This window comes from Sphaeramia orbicularis, chromosome 10 (assembly GCF_902148855.1).
Source record: "Sphaeramia orbicularis chromosome 10, fSphaOr1.1, whole genome shotgun sequence".
Classification (NCBI taxonomy): domain Eukaryota; kingdom Metazoa; phylum Chordata; class Actinopteri; order Kurtiformes; family Apogonidae; genus Sphaeramia; species Sphaeramia orbicularis.
Genome location: NC_043966.1, coordinates 52,829,000 through 52,850,001, shown reverse-complemented (window position 1 = coordinate 52,850,001; position 21,002 = coordinate 52,829,000). Strand labels below are relative to the sequence as shown.

General features: G+C 38.9%; 1 protein-coding gene across 2 annotated transcripts in view; it reads right to left on the bottom strand.

Moving 5' to 3' along the window:
- The window catches only part of LOC115427047 (protocadherin-10-like), a 45,535-nt gene extending 25,990 nt beyond the window's left edge, over window positions 1–19,545 (bottom strand). The window contains exons 1-3 of one of the 2 annotated variants that reach the window (XM_030145408.1): window positions 17,002–19,545; window positions 7,777–7,835; window positions 4,731–4,837 (exon numbers count right to left, since the gene is read on the bottom strand). In XM_030145408.1, the coding sequence (XP_030001268.1) occupies window positions 4,731–4,837; window positions 7,777–7,835; window positions 17,002–19,368 (2,533 nt within the window). In that variant the 5' untranslated portion in view covers window positions 19,369–19,545. Of the gene's footprint in view, window positions 1–4,730; window positions 4,838–7,776; window positions 7,836–16,830 lie in introns of both variants that reach the window. The other variant, XM_030145407.1, reaches the window with a different exon arrangement.
- Window positions 19,546–21,002: the final 1,457 nt, after the last annotated feature.

Sequence of the window (21,002 nt, the reverse complement as noted above, 5' to 3'; positions counted from 1 at the left end):
GATTTTTTTTGCATCTGAATTTTTTGTTTCTGAATTTTTTGCATCTGAATTTTTTGCATCTGAATTTTTTTGTGTCTGAATTTTTTGCATCTGAATTTCCTGCTTCTTTACAGGTATGTTTACAGAAAATGCACACCCTCGTGGCAACATGTCAATTAAATGTGTTGATATTTTTACTCCAAAACAAAAAGTTTTTTTTATCTAATCAGACCAAAAATTTACTTAATGGATTTAGAGACACAATATCTGTAATGGAGAACAATCTTTTAAATTATTTGATATTTGTTTATTTTATGTATTCTACCTAATTTGTCTGCAGCAGAGTTGACAGATTTTTCTGCAACTACATTGTTTTTCATATTAAAAGTTTTCAATGTTACAGGTTTAAGCTCAGCAAATACTAGAAAAGTTACATTTAAAGTGTGTTCTACAAAATACAAAAGTTTCATGAAAAAAAACAAACAAAAACACTCACAATTTTTGTTTTCTGTCTCCATGTGAAATGTACCTGCAATTCTGAAATGAGCCATAAAAAATAAATAAATAAATAAATATCAGGGATGCAACGATTACCAGTATAACGATAAACTACGGTAAAATTGCCAACGGTTAGTATTAGCATTTAAATTCTAATTATCATGATAACTATGTTTGATTACCGCACTTTTCCAGAGAAAACACCTGAGTAAAGATCTGCTTTTATGTCAAATATTTGAGCATAGTTTGAATTTATTACAATTTTAATTTTCTATACCTAATATTTGGAACCAATATTCACTTTTAAAGTCTTTGAAAAGGTTCGTTAAGCATCTGTGTGTTATTTATGCAATAAATTATATAGATTTTTCAAATTGGATTTTATATATTTTTGTGTGTTTTTTGTCCTTTTATGTTTTTATAGTAGGTTAAAGTGAAAAAAAATAATAGACAGATGATATCGATGAAGTTGTGCTGAAAAAACAGATCCCAAACATGGCTACAGTAAACATTTGTTTCTATAGTATATAAAGGCAAAATCAAAAGGACTGAAAAACAGACAAAATAGGCTCTGACCACTAAGGGTTAATATTTGAATGTTTCTGACACAGAAGATACATTGTGCCAATTATTTTATTTATTTGTTTGTTTGTTTGTTTGTTTTTAATACAACTTGGTTAAATTATTTCCGTGTGAGTATTAGTACTTTTTGAACATTTTGAGCACAATTTCAAAAATACTGTGATAATAATGATAACCGTGATAATTTTGGTCACAATAACTGTGATATGAAATTTACATATCGTTACATCTATAATATATACTATATATATATATATACATATACATATATATATATATATATATATATATATATATATATATATATATATCTTACAGTAAAGACTTGAAACAAGTATATTCTGACTATAATAACAGTTGTCTCATTCTATAATCCTTTGATAATATTTTCTTATTTTAATAAAACTTGATCAGTGTCATTTTCTTCCTGCACTGGCAGATCATTGTACGTGAAAGCAGACATTTGAACCCAATAATGAGTTTATTTTTTACAGTGTATACCATACTACAGCATTCCAACAGCTGAGTAAACGTAACGCAGAGGGCTTGGCCTAAAAAACCTGCCAAACCGTACCCCCCCGGCCCACTGGAACGACAGTGAATGCAGCGTTTGGCCGGACGCCGGGCCTGTGCTGCAGCTGACCAGACAGCATGAGCCCGTCCCAACACACAAACACATAAAACCCACCATTCACCACCACCGCTCTGCTGTACGAGGTCACATGGCTTTCATTAAACAGGGGATGTGTACGACAGCCAGGGGTCTGGAGGAACGCAGCGCCGCAGGAAGAGGTCAGGAATCATGCAGTCGCAGCACGAATGAACGCATTAATTAAGTGAGTGAACAAATGAATCGCCTGTTTTGTGTGCTGCAGCCTACTTGATGGGCTTCCAGATGACTGCGCTGCTCCGAGCAGGGCCGGCCTGGCTCTTTAAACGCCCGTCACGTCCAGGTCGAGTGGAACCCACTGACCACCATCACCATTAAAGCCTCATATTTACAAAAAACTGCCCAGAGGTTCGGGTCCATCCTGACACCGGCTAACACAGGGGTCTCCAACTCATTTCAGTTCAGTTCCACATTCAGCTAAATGTGATCTGAAATGGGCTGGACCAGTAAAATAATAACAGAATAATATAGAAATAATCTCAACTCCAAACTTTCCTCTGTGTTTAAGCGTGAAAAAAATTATATTATGGAAATGTTTGCATCTACAAATTATGTGAATAACATAAACAAACTCAAATTTCTTAAGAAAAACAAGTCCAATTTTAACACTATTCTGCCTCAGTTTTTCATTTCCACATGTACATTATATCGTACAGATCACAGTGGATCTACAAACACATAAAACATTTAATAACAGACAGAATCTTGTTAAAATTGTACTTGCTTCTCTTAAGACATTTCAGGTTGTTCATATTTGTTCAGGTTATTCATGTTTTTTGTGAAATGATAGTTGGTTTTAGTGAATCTACAGTAAAATTACATGAAAATGTTTGCATTTACAAACAGAAAATGTTTGAGTTGTCATTATTTAAATGTTATTTGATAGTATTTGACTGGTCTGACCCACTGGAGATTGAATTAGTCCGAATGTGGAACCTGAACTAAAAGGAGTGTTCATATCTTCAGTGTAATTTTTGCACTTCCCACATTCATCCCCAGGGCTGGACTGGACCCTTTGGGGGGCCAGATTTGGCCCCCGGGCCGTATGTTTGACACCCCTGGTCTAATACATGAAGCCACACATTCCTCATGAGGACAAACCCAGGACCACACTGGGAGGATGGGACATGATGAAGGAGATTCAGACAACAGGTCCATTTGTGTCCTAAATAAAACTGGAGGAGGGTCTGACAGAGGGACCAGCTTCTGTCCAAACTTCCACTGAAGGACTTAGGACACGGGGGTCAAACATGTGGCCCGCGTCCAGGTCGAGTGGAACCCACTGACCACAATCACCATTAAAGCCTCAGATTTACAAAAAACTACCCAAAGGTTCGGGTCCATCCTGACACGTCTAATACACAGGTGTCAAACATGGGGCCCGGGGGCCAAATCTGGCCCACCAAAGGGTCCAGTCCGGCCCTGTGGTAGAATGTGTGAAATGTAAAAATTACACTAAGATATTAACAATCATTTTAGCTCAGTTTCCACATTCAGACCAATATGATCTAAAGTGGGTCGGATCAGTACTAGATCATACTAGATCACAGGTGTCAAACATGTGGCCCGGGGGCCAAAACCAGCCCGCCAGAGGATCCACTTTGGCCTGTGGGATAAATTTATGAAATGCAAAATTTACATTGAAGATATTAACAATCGAGGATGTTAAAATCATTTTAGGTCAATTCAATCTTAAGTGGGTCACGCCAGTAAAATATTATCATAATAACCTACAAATAATGAAAAAAAGCTACTTTTTCTCTTTGTTTCAGCGTAAACAAAGTAAAACTACACAAAAATGTTTACATTACAGACTAGCCTTTTACAAAAAAAATGTGAATAACCTGAACAAATAAGAACAGCCTGAAATGTCTGAAGAGAAGTATGTGGAATTGGACCAATATTTTACCTGTTACTAAATGTTTTGTGTGTTTGCAGATCCACTGTGGTCTGTTTGTTATAATGCACATGTATAAATGATAAACTGTGCTGCAATATTGTTAAAATTGCATTTATTTTTCTTCAGAATTTTCAGGTTGTTCATATATTTTTATGTTATGTTCAAGTACAGTTTGTAGATGTAAACATTTTCATTTAAGGAATTTTACTTTTTTCACTCAAAAACAGAGAAAACTTTGGAATTGATGTTATTTCTAAGTTCTTATCCTATTATTTATATTATTTGACTGGTCTGGCCCACTTTAGATCATGTTAGGCTGTATGTGGAACTGAACTAACATGAGTTTGACACCCCTGATCTGCCTTGGCGGAGGTCTGCGCTGTCCGGGTGCTTTTCTAGTTTCTAAATGTAAACCTGTTCTTAATATAATTGTGCTTTTTCCACTCTAAAACACAGAGGAAAGGTTGGAGTTGATATTATTTATATATTGTTATGTTATTATTTTAGTGGTCCAGCTCACTTCAGGCCCCTGAACATCAGTTACTATCTCTTATTTTTCACGTATGACATTTACTTCAAGTATAAAGGGAAAAAAACAGAAGACAGGACGTTTTCACTCTAAAAATAGTGAATAGTTTGGAGTGGACATTATTGCTCTGTTATTCTGTTCTGATTGTACTGGTCCACTTCAGGTCATACTGGTCTGAATGTGGAACCTGAACTAAAGTGCTCTCCCTGCTCCGTCCAAACCTAAACCCTCCAGTTCCGTCCCTGGAGTTCAGCCCCAGATCTGAAGCAGCTCCAGGGACAGGATGTGATTCTATTCCAAGGCTTTTTTTTTTTTACTCCGCTCCACCTTCATCAGCAAAAGTCCGATTGGTTTTTTTTGCGCTGAAATGCCTCAGCTGATGCTGATGCTGACTCCAGCCGTGTGGATCACCTATTATTAAAAGCCCCTCCCACTTCTGCAGCCCCACATGTGTTCCATCAGAGGAGGCAGACGGCTGCACGCCGCCGCCGAACCCCCCGGGCTCATAACTCCTCTGATCTGACCTTTGACCTTTCAGTCCAGTATACCCAGCATGGCGGCGCTGCTCTTACCGGAGGAGTGGCCTCGATTGGTGGCGTCGTGGTCGCTGTCCCCCTGCTCGCTGTCTCCGTGGCCGCTGTCTTTGGAACTGACCAGGTCCGCCTCCTGGAACGCTGAGCTGAAAACACCAAACGCACACCATGAAGCTGCCGGCACATTAGGACCCAATCCAAACTCACCCCTAGGCCCCTCCCCCTTGGCCCTTGCACTTGACACTACCCCTTGTAACTAGGGCTGTTAGAAAATATCTGTTCTGCAATATATCACAATATTTTATATCACAATACTGTATCAATATTAAAAAGTACTGTATTGATATTTTTAGGTATTTATTCAAATGCAGATATGGCAGAGGTTCATTTTTGTTTTTCTTTATTGTTTATATTTTATTTATTATTATATAATGTGTTTTACTAAATAATGGTTAATTTGAATCATCCTAAAAGCACTTTTTTCTGTCTGAGAGGCAGATGTTCGTTCCTTTGTGGGGATTGAACTCAAATCCTGTTCTGATGTTCGTTGTGAACTAATAGAATCTGAACATTTGAACAGGATCTGAAACTGGAATGTCTGTAAAACACAATTTCAGTTTGAACACAGTTTGAACATTTTGTGATAGAACATTAGATCCTGTTGGGATCAAATAAAAATGTGTTTAGTATTTGTGCAGATTTCTGCTGGAATTCAATTCTTCGAGGAAATAATCATTTTAAAAAAAGAAACAAACAAAATTTTGCCTTTTTAACAGTACCATGATACATTGTGATATATCGTATCGTGACCCTAGTATTGTAATTTGTGTTGTATCGCCAGATTCTTGTCGATACACAGCCCTACCACATATATATATCTATATATATATATCTATATCTATATATATATCTATATATATATATATATATATATATATATGTATCTATGTATCTATCTATCTATCTATCTATCTATATCTATATCTATTTATATATATATATATATATATATATATATATATATATATATATATATCTGTGTAACATTAATCATCAAAACATCAACTGTTAAAACACATGAGTATTTAGTCAAACAGACTGTGACCAGGTTGAAGCTTTTTAAAGGAATTTTAGTTTTTATATTACACACAGATATTTTTTTTAAATTTGTTTTCTGATCAGATCATTTGCTTTAATATGTAAAAGGCCGTTCGAATTATAAACCCATCAGGTTTGATATTCCATTGAACAGTTAACTGACATATTTCTGTTCTTTTTCATCCAGTTCTTGTGTAATAACAGATACTGAAACAGACCCAAATAATGTTCCACCACAGAACTGTACACTGGTGTTTCCTGGGTTGAATTCTAACTTTGACTCTGTGATCAAACGTCCCAGACAGACCCGTCCGTTTGTCCTTCTGACACACACTGGGCTGGATGTTTTTCCGTAAAGCGTCATCTCAGTAAATGTTCGTATATGTTCAGAGTAACTGAAGACGGCAGGACTGCGTAAAAGTCACATTTGTTCAAACACTTGGAATCAATAATCATAATCCTACTGGTGTGTGTGTGTGTGTGTGTGTGTGTGTGTAGGTGTGTGTGTGTGTGTGTAGGTGTGTGTGTGTGTGTGTGTGTGTGTAGGTGTGTGTGTGTGTGTGTGTGAATAAGAGGCTTTGGAAAGTGTCTTGGGCACCGAAAAAGTGTGGAACAGCACTATATAAGTACTGAGCATTTATGTAAGACCCAGGTGTTATGTATATGTAGGTGTATATATATATGATGGTATGTGTGGATGTGTACATGTATGTATGAGTATATATATATATATATATATATATATAGATAGATAGATATATAGATAGATAGATAGAGATAAATGTGTATGTATATTGGTTTATATATGTATGCATGTATATATATATATATATATATATATATATATATATATATACATACACCCATATACGTACACACACACACACATAAATGTGTGTGTGTGTGTGTGTGTGTGTGTGTGTGTGTGTGTGTGTGTGTGTGTGTGTGTGTGTGTGTATATCTGTACATATTGTTGGTTTGGACACAGGGGTCAGAGCTAATATAAGCTCTGCTTCTTCTCACTGCTTTTCAAATATGACTTTTTTTTTCTTTTTCTTTTTGTGTATATCATTTTATGCTTCCTTGACTTTTCATTTCTATATTATTTTGTGCAAAGAAGTCAAATAGTAGCAGTCAGGAAGCTAGGATCATTTCCATATTCGAAAGAAAAAACAAAAAAAAAAAAAAACATGAGGCCCGTGGGCCAAACCCGGCCCACCACAGGGTCTGATCTGGCCCATGGGATAAATTTATGAAATGCAAAAATTAAACTGAAGCTAATAACAGTATTTTTAGTTCAGGTTCCACATTAGGCCCAAGTCTATCTCCACTAGGTCAGTCTGTAAAATATTATCAGAATAAAACATAAATACCCACTCCCAACTCCCAATTTTTCTCTTTGTTTTATGGTAAAAACGTAACATTACATAAAAATGTTTCCACTTACAATCTATTCTTTCTGAAAAAAATGTGAATAATCTGAACAAATATGAACAACCTGAAATGTCTAAAGAGAAGGAAGTGTAATTTTAACACTATTATAGGTGCTATTACATGTTTTGTGTGTTTGTAGATCCACTGTGATCTGTATGTTGTAACACTCATGTGTAAATGATAAACTCAGGCATGAAACTGTTAAAAATGCACGGATTTTTCTCAATTAATTTCAATTTATTCATAGTTGTTCATGTTATTCACATTTTTTAAAGAATAATTTGTAGATGTAAACATTTTCATTATGTAATTTGACATTATTTACAGATTCTGATGTCATTTATTTTCCTGGGCCTGGGTCGGTCCACTTCAGATCAGACTGGGAGGATGTGGCCCCTGAACTAAACCCCTCCTGTAAGACTCATTTTTGCATTTTCTTTGATACCTAGTGCTTGGATTAGTCAAGTCAAATACTAGAGAATTTGAACCAGCTGTGTTAGAAAATGACATGTTGTGGATTGTGTGGCGTGAACGTGACGGCGTCCACACGTACCTGTTGACGCGCCGCGGCCTGTCCACCAGGTAGCTGAGTTCAGCCCGCTGGTGTTTGGCCTGAAACAGAAGAGACAGGACCGGTGTTCAGTGTGTCGCACAATAACCTTATGTAACATGATTAGCATAGAGAAGAACACAACAAGCAAAAAAAAAAAAAAAACACCACACATCAGCAGCAGCATCGAGCCACGAGTGATGCAGCCCACACAGAACCAGAGTGGTATCAGCTGGGATGAACACTGAACACACATCACTCCAACAGTGGGGGAGGGGGGTCTGCGGACAGTTTTCCCACATGGTGAAGGAGGGGGGAGGGGGGTGGGGGGTGGGGGGAGGGGGGTGGCCCACAGATATGCTGCCAAGGCACAAGATGAAGTAATGCACCTATTCAGGCTGGCACGGCCCAGAGATTCATCTTTGTTGGAGTGCGACTCAGCAACATTGTGACCAGTGTGCTTAATGTGAATGTTCCTGTCTCAGGGGAGTGGGTCCCATCAGAACCCCCCCACCCCCACAGATGCACCCGCAGCAACCAGCAGCCTCAGAGGCAACGCCACAGCCTCACATGGAGCGCATCGACACCGCACAGGGACGCATTTCCTGTTCAATAAGCTCTGTGTTTAAAAACCTAAAATATGTCCACGTTTAACCCAGAAAGACTAAAAATATAGGTTCTGTAATATATCGCAATATTTCATTTCACAATACTGTATCGATATTAAAAGGTACTGTATTGATATTTTTAGGTGTTTATTCAAATGCAGATATCGTGGAGGTTCATTTTAGTTTTTTTGTTTTTCTTTTTTGTTTATATTTACCTCTGCCAGGAGGGACTGTGATCTTTGTGTGCTTGGTGTGTTTGTATGTTTGTTTGTTTGTTTGTTTGTTTTTAGCAACTTTAGTGGAAAACTCTTCCACCCATCTTTCCCAAATCTTCCCCACAGATAGGCCTAGGCCCTGGGACCAACCCATTACATTTTGGTCCCAGTAGGACAAAGTTCAAGGTCACAGCAAGGTCACAGCATCTACAGTTTTCCATCTGTCATCATTGAGACATTTTCCAAAATTCATAAAAAATTCAAAACGACTCCGATTCTCCTCCAGTTGGATCCACCTGTAGCTTAGAACAATATCTTGGATCTGGCACAAAATTGTCCACATCCACTGTGGAATGTGGACTCTGTGGACATTTACATTTAACATTGAAAATCCCATTTACCACACATTTAAAATTCGAACTCAACTAATATTGATGTGAATTGAATCTAATTGGACAGACACATGACTGGGACCAAGCTTCAACTTTTTCTGCTGTATGGAACAACCTGGAAACTGTTGAATTTAAACAGAAATAGTCGGTCCACACATGCACATCGTTCAGGGTGCTTGGTGGAGGTTTGTGTTCTCTGAACACTCGTTTACTTATTATTTTTTAACACTCTTTTATTCAATAATGTTCGTTCCTTTGTTGGGACTGAACTAAAATAATGTTCTGATGTTAGTTGTGAACTAATAGAATCTGAACATTTGAACAGGATCTGAAACTGGAATGTCTGTAAAACACAATTTCAGTTTGAACACAGGAACATTTTGTGATAGAACATTAGATAAAAATGTGTTTAGTATTTGTGCAGATTTCTGCTGTAATTCAATTCTTCAAGGAAATAATCATTTAAAAAAAGAAATAAAAACTGCCTTTTAACAGTATCATGATATATTGTGATGTATCGTATCATGATCCTAGTATTGTGATTTGTATCGTATTGCCAGATTCTTGCCGATACACAGCCCTAATCATCAATAATCAGAAAATAATGCAACTATGGACGGAACAAATATGTTGAACCTTATTGTTACATAAGCATTATGCGGTAAAACAGATATGACAGTGAATCAGAACCAAAGGGGGCGGAGTCAAATAGTTTCAAACAGTTTCCATGTGACTGTTTTTGGTCAGTGTATGAACACTCAGTAGTAGAGCTTTCGATCAGAGGTGTGCACAAACTAGGGATGTAACGATTACCAGTGTAACGATAAACCACCGTAAAACTTAGTATTACCATTTAAATTCTAATTCTCATGATAACTGTTTGATTACCGCACTTTTAAGGGAAAAAACCCTATGTAAAGATCTGCTTTTATGTCAAATATTTGAGTATAGTTTTAATTTATTACAATTTTAATTTTCTATACCTAATATTTGGAACCAATATTCACTTTTAAAGTCTTTGAAAAGGTTCGTTAAGCATCTGTGTGTTATTTATGCAATAAATTATATACATTTTTCAAATCAGATTTTATTTTTTTGTGTGTGTTTTTTGTCCTTTTGTGTTGATATAGTAAGTTAAAGTGGAAAAAATAATACACTGTAAAAAATATCTATAATTTAACAGAATTTTCACTGTTTATTTTACAGATTTTTCCTGTATTTTTAAGATACAGGAAAATATCAATGAAATTACAAAAATAGACTGTGATTTTACATGTGAATTATAAAATAACACAAAAAAACTGTAACTGTGAATAACCATAAAATTTCAATTTTTTAAAAGAAATGTTTTCTTTTTTCAGTGGATTGGACAACTGAGTCTCACTGATAATTATTTATATATATATTTATAGGTAATGTGATTGTTTTAATACATGTAAATATTCTTTATTAAACATCAAAAAGTCAAAAACATATGCAAAATCTCATGTAAAGTTAAAGCAAAAAACTGTATTTTAATTATGGAAAATTTCCGTATTTTTATGAGATGGTTATTTTCTGTTATTTAACAGTATTTTTTCGGTGCCCCTGCTGCCAGAATAATACTGTTTTTTTATTTTTTTATTTTTTTTTCTACAGTGTAGGCAGTTGATATAAATGAAGTTGTGCTGAAAACACAGATCCCAAACATGGGTATAGTAAACATTTGTTTATATAGTATATAAAGGCAAAATCAAAAGCACTGAAAAATGGACAAAATAGGCTCAGACCACTAAGGGTTAATATTTGAATGTTTCTGCCAAGAGAAAGTACATTGTGCCAATTATTTTATTTGTTGTTGTTTTTTTTGTTTTGTTTTTTCAAAATACAACTTGGTTAAATTATTTTGGTGTGTGTATCAGTACTTTTTGAACATTTTGAGCACAATTTCAACATTACTGTGATAATAATGATAACTGTGATAATTTTGGTCACAATAACCATGATAGTTTCATCTCGTTACATCCCTCGTACAAACACTGGATTTACTAACACTACAGATTCATGTCAGGGATGGAAATGGCTGTTTGTTATGGAGGCATGTGTTAAAGCAGGGATGTCAAACATGCGGCCCGGGGCCCAAATCCAGCCCACCAGAGGGTCCTGTTCGGCCCTGGGGATGAATGTGTGAAATGCAAAAATGACAGTAAGATATGAACAACCCTTTTAGTTCAGGTTCCACATTCAGACCAGTTCCATCTTGAGTGGGTCAGACCAGTAAAATACTGTCAGAATAACCCAGAAATACCCACAAGTCCACAGTTCTGTGTAAATGTAAACATATTTATGTAATTTGACTGTATTTACATTAAAACAAACTATCATTTCACCAAAAAAAACCTGAATAACCTGAACAAATATGAACAATCTGAAATGTCTGAAGTGCTATTTTACCAATATTCTGCCCTGTTATTACACGTTTTGTGTATTTGCAGATCCACTGTGATTGTAAATTGTGATGTACACAGAGACATAAGATTGTTAAAATTACACTTATTTTTCTCAAGAAATTTCAGTTAATAAGATAAGTGGCAAGATAAGATAATAATACTGATAATAACCTAGAAATACTCACAGCTCTAATTTTTTCTTTTTGAAAATTTAAACATTTTCATGTAATTTGATTGTATTTATATTAAAGCAAACTATTGTTTTGCAAAAAATGTGAATAACTTCAACAAATGTAACAAATATGAATCCACTGTGATCTGAAATCTGTAATGTACATGTGTGAATGATAAACTGAGGCAGAATATAGTTAAAATTACACTAATTTTTCTTAAGAAATTTCAGTTAATAAGATAAGTGATAAGATTATAATACAATCATATTAACCTAGAAATACTGACAACTCCATTTTTTTCTTTTTGTAAATGTAAATATTTTCATGTAATTTGACTATTTATATTTAAAACAAACTATTATTTTGCAAAAAAAAATGTGAATAACTTGAACAAATATGAATCTACTGTGATCTGTAAGCTGTAATGTAAAAGTGGAAAGGATCAACTGAGGCACAATGTTGTTAAAATTACACTTATTTTTCTTAAGAAACTTAGAAGAGAAGAGAAGAGAAGAGAAGAGAAGAGAAGAGAAGAGAAGAGAAGAGAAGAGAAGAGAAGAGAAGAGAAGAGAAGAGAAGAGAAGAGAAGAGAAGAGAAGAGAAGAGAAGAGAAGAGAACCAGTTCACTCTCCAGTGGGCGGGACCAGTCAAATACTATCCTAATAACATAGAAATAATGACAACTCCAAATTTTCTCTTTGTAAATGTAAATATTATCATGTATTTACACTAAAAAAAAGTAGAATTTCACAAAAAATGTGAATAACCTGAACAAATATGAACAACCTGAAATGTCTAAAGGAAAGTAAGTACAATTTTAACAGTATTCTGTCTGTTATTAAATGTTTGGTGTGTTTGTAGATCCACTGTGATCTGTCAGTTATAATGCACATGTGGAAATGATAAACTGAGGCAGAATAGTGTTAAAATTACACTTATTTTTTCAGTTTGTTCATGTTATTCACATTGTCTGAAAGGACAGTTTGTAGATGTAAAGCTTTTCATCATGTAATTTTACTTTTTTTGCCTCTACAACAGGGCTGTCAAACTCATTTTCTTTCAGGTTCCACATTCAGCCCAGTTGATCTCCAGCGGGCCAAACCATTAAAATAACAGCATAAAAACCTATAAATAACGACAACTCCAAGTTTTTCTCTTCATTTTAGCGCAATACAAAACATTAAATTATGAAAATGTTTACATTTACAAACTATGTTTTCACAAAAAAGATGTGAATAACCAGAAAAAAATTTGAATTTCTTCAGAAAAATAAGTTAATTTTTAACAATATTCTGCCTCATCTCATCACTTGTACATGTGTGTTACACACAATGTTACACAAACATAATATTGTTGAAATTTTGAAGTTTGGAATGTGGAACTAAAACAAGAACGTCTACAATATTATGAACACAACTTACAAATGGGATCTACAAATCCACAAAACATTTAGGAACAGAATGTTGTTCAAATTGTGCTTCATTTTCAGGATGTTCACATTTTATTGTCAGAGTTATCAGACTGTTATTTTAATTTAGATCACCCTGAGCTCAAACCAGTTCAACACCTCTGACTGTTCAGATCTTCAGTGTCATTTTTGCACTCCATAAACTCATGCCGCTGGACGGACTGGAACCTCTGGAGGGCCGGTTTTGGCCCACGGGCCGCATGTTTGACACCTGTGCACTAAAACATAGAGAAAAGTTTGGAGTTGACATGATTTCTATATCACTCTGTTCTTATTTTACTGGTTGGCCCACTGCAGATTTAGTTTAGCTGAATGTGGAACTGAACTAACATGAGTTGGACAGCCCTGGTCCAAAGGAGAGTTTGGAGACGGGAACATTTTCATCATGTTCTGTTACCTTTTGTCGGTTTGGAGTCGACATCTTTTCCATATTTCCATTCAAGTTTAAACTTCTTCTTCCTACTCCTTTTGCAAAATTCCACTTGTACGTGCTTGAAGACAGATTCTGTTCATTTAAATGTTATTTTGTTTTTGTCTTAATTTGCTTTGCTTTGTTTTACTTTTTCTTTGCATGTTTGAAATTTAAAAAAAAAAAAAAGTACCTTCAGTTTAAAATTATTCAGAAATATTGAATTGCGATGGTAGATATGTTTTTTTTGTTTTTTTATGGTGTGAATGCTCGATGCTGTTCACATTTAAGTTGATGTAAGCAGTGTATTAGTTGAAAAGGATAGGCAAAAAAAATAAGCTTTTGCTTCTAGCCTATTCCTTTTTTGGTTTTTATGTTTATTACGATTAATGTACTGAGTACACTCTAAGAAATGATTCATGGGGTTGGTAAGTTAAGCTTAAAATCCAGAGCTTTTTCTGCTTAAAGAATTTAATTTGTTACATGTACACGTTGTAATAGGTTGATCAGTTATTTTATTAAGTTGGTCTAAATGAAAAATAAGGAAAACAGTCTTAACTTAGTAACATATTCATTTTGAACTGACATTTCTGCCTTAACTTAACATAGAAGTATATGAAGTTAGTACAGCTTTAAAATCTTGTAAGCCTCCTTTAAAAGCTGAGTACAAAGCTGATGGACCTGGTGTTCTAATAAACACTTTGGTCATAAAACTGGAATTTCAATGCATAGTTTGCTCTGACATACAGAAATAAGTTAGGCCAACGCAAAAAATAAAGGTAACAATTTGCATGGGCATTTTTGAGTAGAATAAAAGTAAAACAATAAGTTAGTACCGTGGTTCTGACCTTTTTTGGCTCATGACCCCATTTTAACATCACAAATTTCTGGTGACCCCGTACATTTAAAATGGACTTTTTTTTTTTTTTTTTTTTTTTGCTAAAATTAATTTGTTTTGATCATGTAATAGTTTGCAATACTGTGTTGCAAATGAACATTAATGTTAGAGGACATTTAGTCTGTATAATGTCTATTATTGTGGACAGAGGCAGTGAATCCAGGTGTAGATTACTGCACAAAGGCTCAGGATCTGTCCAGTCAGTCCAGCTGGGATTTACAAGGAGGACAATTAATACTGAACAAACAAGAACTGAAACTATGAATTATGAAAGAGCTGCAGCATCTGAAACTGACCACAGTGAACATGTGACAGATAAACAGAACCACAGTGCTGCAGTTTCACAGTTTGTCTGTTATAGACTGGGATTGTCTCTGTCAACTCACCATATATTTTTATTAGTAACTTTTTATTTTTATCAATTACTACAAATTTCAGGTGACCCCATTTGAATTCCAGGTGACATCAAGGTTGAAAACCACTAATGACTAACTGACTTTGACCCCCCCCCCCACCCCCCTCTGTGTTTTGAGTTTCAAACAGGCTTACACTGTTAAAAAAAAAAAAAAAAAAGTCTGTAATTTAACAGAATTTTCACTGGTTATTTGACAGATTTTTCCTGTATTTTTAAGATACAGGAAAATATTAATGAAATGACAAAAACAGACTGTGATTTTACATGTCAAATGGAAAACAACATGAAAAAAACTGTAACTGTGAAGAACCAAAAAATAAATTTTTTTTAAAAGAAATTTTTTCTTTTTCACAGAAAAATACAGTTAAAATACATTTGCAAATGTATCGTAATTTCACAAATATTTCTTTTCAATTTATGAGATTAAACTGTTAATTTAAAGTTTAATCCTGTAAAAAAATAATAATAAAACGAGATAAAACTGCTAACAACTAAGCGTTAAAGAAGTATTTGTTCTGTCAGTTGAACCAGACTTGTTTGTTAATTGACAAATATCTTGTGGAATTACAGGAGGTTTCACAAAAAAAATGTTGAATAAATGTATTTTTGTGAACGTATAACATGTATAAGCACTGATAAACTGTCCAAATACAGTTTTTATCAGTGGATTGGACAAGTGAGTCTCACTGAAAATTATTTATATATATATTTATAGGGAATTGGATTGTTTTAATACATGTAATTATTCTATATTAAACATTAAAAAGTCAAAAAAAATATGCAAAATCTCATGTAAAGTTCGGGCAAAAAACTATATTTTAATTATGGAAAATTACCGTATTTTTATGAGATGGTTATTCTCCGTTATTTAACAGTATTTTTTCGGCGCCCCTGCTGCCAGAATAATACTGTTTTTTTATGTTTTTGTTTGTTTGTGTTTTTTAACAGTTCTCTGACGTCACTGATTTGACTTCAGACCATATTAGTGTGAATGAGGCCCCTGACCTGAACTGACTGTTTTTTGCCTTAATATGGTTCGTTTTGTTTGATTTTGTTTCCAACTTTGCATGTTCTAAATAAATATATAAATATATCTATTATCCTCTGACGTCACTGGTTTGACTTCAGACTAGGGATGTAACAGTTACCGGGATAACGATAAACCACGGTTAAATTGCGGATGGTTAGTTTTACTGTTTAAATTTTAATTATCATGATAATCATGTTTGATAATCATGATATCATGATAATCCGCACTTTTCTGGAGAAAACGCCTATGTAAAGATCTGCTTTTATGCCAAATATTTGAGTATAGTTTTAATTTATTATAATTTTAATTTATATACCTAATATTTGGAACCAATATTCACTTTTAAAGTCTTTGAAAAGGTTCATTAAGCATCTGTGTGTTATTTATGCAATAAATTATATACATTTTTCAAATTGGATTTTTTATTTTTTTGTGTTTTTTGTCCTTTTATGTTTTTATAGTAGGTTAAAGTGAAAAACATAATAATTGGCAGATGATATCGATGAAGTTGTGCTGAAAAAACAGATCCCAAACATGGGTATAGTAAACATTTGTTTCTATAGTATATAAAGGCCAAATCAAAAGGACTGAAAAACAGACAGAATAGGCTCAGACCACTAAGGGTTAATATTTGAATGTTTCTGACACAGAAGGAACATTGTGTCAATTATTTGATCTGTTTTTTGTTTGTTTGTTTTTTTGTTTTCAGAATACAACTTGGTTCAACTCTTTCAGTGTGTGTATCAGTACTTTTTGAACATTTTCAGCACACTTCCGATAATATCATGATAATAATGATAACTGTGATAATTTTAGTCACAATAACTGTGATCTGACATTTTCAGAAGGTTCCATCCCTTCTTCAGATCATATTAGTGTGAATGTGGCCCCTGACCTGAACTGACTTTGACCCCCCACCCCACCCCACCCCCCCACTCATGCGGCTCAGACTGAGGATGGTCAAGGGGGGGGTTCACGCATGCGCAGAACGGATGACAGCAGGTTGACGGTGCCTCTTACCTCGTTGGATAAAATGCTTCCGTTGGATATGATGTCAGGCTGCTGGTCTGAGTACCCTGTCACTATGGCCCCCCCGCACGGGTTGTTGTGCTCGGTGTCCGTGCTCCTAGTGGGACTACACGGCTTTAGGAACATGAGGTCGGTTTTGGCGGACTCCGGGGTCAGACATACCTGGTAACAATAGTTCTGGTTCGGGTGGTGCATGGAGCCGAACGTCCCTGACTCCTCCACGGGCACCTGGGCCGCCCCGGCCCCGCTGACGTTGACCGCGCTCTGCACCAGCATGATGTCCGACTTGGACAGCTTTTTCTTGCGCGCGCGGCCCTGCCTGGAGCAGCAGGAGCTGCACCCCCCCAGGCAGCAGTCACTGGTCAGGCAGGTGTAGATGCTGAGCTTCTTGTCCTTCTGGCAGCGCACGGCCAACACGATCATGACCAGCAGGAAGATGAAGGACACGGAGCCCAGGGCGATGATGAGGATCAGGGTCAGGTCCAGGGTGCCCTCTTTGGATTTGGCACCGGCACCGCCCCGGTCCCCCCCCAGCATCCGGCCGTCGGACACGCTGTCCACCAGCATCACCAGGACGCTGGCGCTGGAGGACAGGGGGGGCTGGCCGTGGTCCCGCACCTCGATCAGCAGGTCGTAGACCTGGTGCGGGTCCCGCTTGGGCGACACCCGTCTGGCGGTCCGGAGCTCGCCGGTCCTCCAGTCCATCCGGAACATGCCGTTCTCGTTGCCCCGTTGGATGCTGTAGGACAGACGCGCGTTCTCTCCGTCGTCCGCGTCCATGGCAACGATCCGGGTCACCAGGTAACCCGGTTCGGCCGAGCGGGGCAGGGGCTCCTTAGCGGTGCCGTTCTTTCCCAAGGGGGCCAGAACCAAGGGGGGGTTGTCGTTCTGGTCCACTATGATGACTTTAACGGTGGCGTTGGACAGCAGCTGGGGGGTCCCGGAGTCTCGGGCCTGGACCATGAAGGTGAAGTCCTTGAGCTGCTCATAGTCGAAGGAGCGCAGTGCGTACAGGTAGCCGGTCTCCTCGTTGATGGACACGTAGGTTTTGACGGACATGCCCTGGATGTCACACTCCAGGATGGAGTAACTGATGAGCGCGTTCTGGCCCAAGTCCGGGTCCAGAGCCGTGACCGCGTGGATGTACGCGCCCGGGACGTTATTCTCGGTCACATACACGTCGTAGACGGGCTGCGTAAAAGCGGGCGCGTTGTCGTTCTCGTCCGACACCTGGACTCGGATGGACTTACTGGAAGCCAGCGACGGCGTGCCTTTATCCCGCGCCACCACGGTGACGGAGTAAGAGTCCGCCTGCTCCCGGTTCAGCGGCCCGTCGGTCAGGATGGTGAAGTAGTTCCTGAAGGAGGACTTCAGTTTGAAGGGGACGTCTCCCAGGATCTCCACGTGAATCTGCCCGTTTTCCTCCGCGTCTTTGTCCGTCACGCTCAGCAGCGCGATCACGGTACCGGGAGCCGCCTTTTCGCTCACGGACTCGGTGACGGTGCTGAAAGTGATTTCCGGCGCGTTGTCGTTAACGTCCGAGACTTTTACCAAGACTTTGCAGTGCGCGGGGATGGCGTTCGGTCCCAGATCCTTGGCCTGGACGAAGATCTGGTACAGGCTGCTCTCCTCAAAGTCCACCTCTCCGCGCACCTCGATGCGTCCGGTGCGCGGGTCGATACCGAACAGGTCTTTGACGCGGCTGGAAATGTGGTTACTGAACGAGTAGACGATCTCTCCGTTCAGACCCTCGTCCAGGTCCGTGGCGTTGAGCTGGATCACGAGCGTGCCCACCGGCGCGTTCTCCGACAGGCTCACCGTGTACACCGGCTGCTCGAACACCGGCACGTTGTCGTTGGAGTCCAGCACTTTGACCACCAGCAGAGCCGTGCCGGTCCGCGGAGGCTGGCCCCCGTCCACGGCCGTCAGCACGTACCTGTGCGCCGCCTGCTGCTCCCGGTCCAGCGGCTTCTCCAACACCAGCTCCGCGAACTTATTCCCGTCCGTCTGCGTCTGCACGTCCAGGTAGAAGTAGTTGTTGGTGGTGATGTCGTACGTGCGTAAAGCGTTGGAACCCACGTCCGGATCGAAGGCGCTCTCCAGGGGGAAGCGGGTTCCCGGTGTGGCGCTCTCGGAGATCTCAACCGTGATGTCGGTCTCCGGGAAGCTGGGCGGGTTGTCGTTAATATCCACCACTTCGATTTCCACCCGAAACAGCTCCAGGGGGTTCTCCAGAAACACTTCCATGTTGAGCTGGCAGCTGGCGCTCTGCTTACAGATCTGCTCCCGGTCGATTTTCTCGTTAACGAACAGGACGCCGTTCTCTAAGTTCACCTCCAGGTACGGCGTCCGTGAGCTGGGCACCACCTGGAAGCGGCGGGAGGCCAGTTTGGTTAGATCCAGTCCCAGGTCCTCGGCGATATTCCCCACCAGGGTTCCGTGGTCCGCCTCCTCCGGTACAGAGTAGCGGATCTGACACAGCACTCCATCCGCGGCGACGCACAGGACGAGCAGAAGACGCACAATCATTGCCGGAAAAAAACAAAACAAGTGCACTTGGGAAAAAACAGAAGAGTAGAAACCGTAGTATCCTTTTACGAGTGCGCCAGATTTACATGTACATCATCCATGTCAGTGCGGAAGGGGGAAAAGTCTCCAAAATGCGTAAAAACTCTCCAAAATGCGTAAAAACTCTCCAAAATTGCGCAAAAACAGTCCCATTAAAGGTTCCGTTCGAAGCCGGTGGGGGTGGGGGGTAGGTGGGTGGGGGGGCAGTTTAAAATCCTTTTTCAGATTCCAGCAGATCCGTCGTCTTGCGTCGTCTTGTGCGGCTGCGGCGGATGCGTCCCGGTGAAGCTACAGCGCACATTCCAATGAACGGCAGCGACGAAAACGGGAGCGAGTGGAGGAGAGAGAGGAGTTAGAGGAGAAAAAACACTACACATCCGAATTCATACAAGAAGAAAAAGAAGAGCTCCTGCGTGCGCCCCCCCTCCTCCTCCTCCGCGGCGGTCCCCCAGTCCCGGCTCCGGGCTCCTCATCCTCACTGTGCTGGTTCTGGCTCGGTGTCGGGTCCACTTGGCACCCCCGGGCTTCGGTCTCCTCCTCACTGCGGTCTCCTCCTTCCTCTCCACTCTTCCACTCTCTCTCTCTCTCTCTCTCTCTCTCTCTCTCTCTCTCTCTCTCTCTCTCTCTTACTGATGCTGTTCACTCAACTCTTTTTCCTTTTTTTCTCTCTCTCTCTCTAGTGTCGCCTCCCCCTTTCAGCCCCCACCACTGGAAATCATGCTGAGAACTGGCTATTGATTGGACAACTCCCCTGCCCGTCACGCCCCCAACTCTCTCTCTCTCTCTCTCTCTCTCTCTCTCTCTCTCTCTCTCTCTCTCTCTCTCTCTCTCTCTCTCTCTCTCTTTAGGATACCTGGTTTAACACTGGACGTTTATACCTTTTAACCCCTTCCCTGCCTAATCCAGATCACAGCCCCCATGCCCCCAAACAGTCGTTTATTTATTTATTTTTGCGCATGTGCGTGAGTACTGTGAATGATGTGAATCCGTGCGTAACTTGTTGACTTGTGGCTTTCCCCTTTTCCCGGTGTGAGCCTTAAAGACACTGCTGTGGTGAGCAGGGTTAATGCATGCAAATGTTGTGATATGTATGCAGTGAATCATTCGCCATTCATGCGCTGCTCTGGAGGCTGTGCGCCATAATTACACTGAGGAGAAGGAACGGAATGAACCAGGACATAGACGGATCCATGATCCATGGAGCTAATACGACCCCTAGTGGTGGGAAGAGAAGAAGAGGGGATGAAATGAAAGAGGAGATAGATAGATAGATAGATAGATAGATAGATAGATAGATAGATAGATAGATAGATAGATAGATAGATAGATAGATAGATAGATAGATAGATAGATAGATAGATAGATCCTCTTCAGTTTAAATTGCTCTGTATCTGGAACCTGAACTCAAATGTTTGTTCATATCTTAGTGTCATTTTTGCTCTTTGTAAATTCATCCTGTGGGCCATTTTTGGACCGTTTAAAGGACTATTTTTGAACCGTTTAAAGGACCATTTTTGGACCGTTTAAAGGACTATTTTTGAACCGTTTAAAGGACCATTTTTGGACCGTTTAAAGGACTATTTTTGGACCGTTTA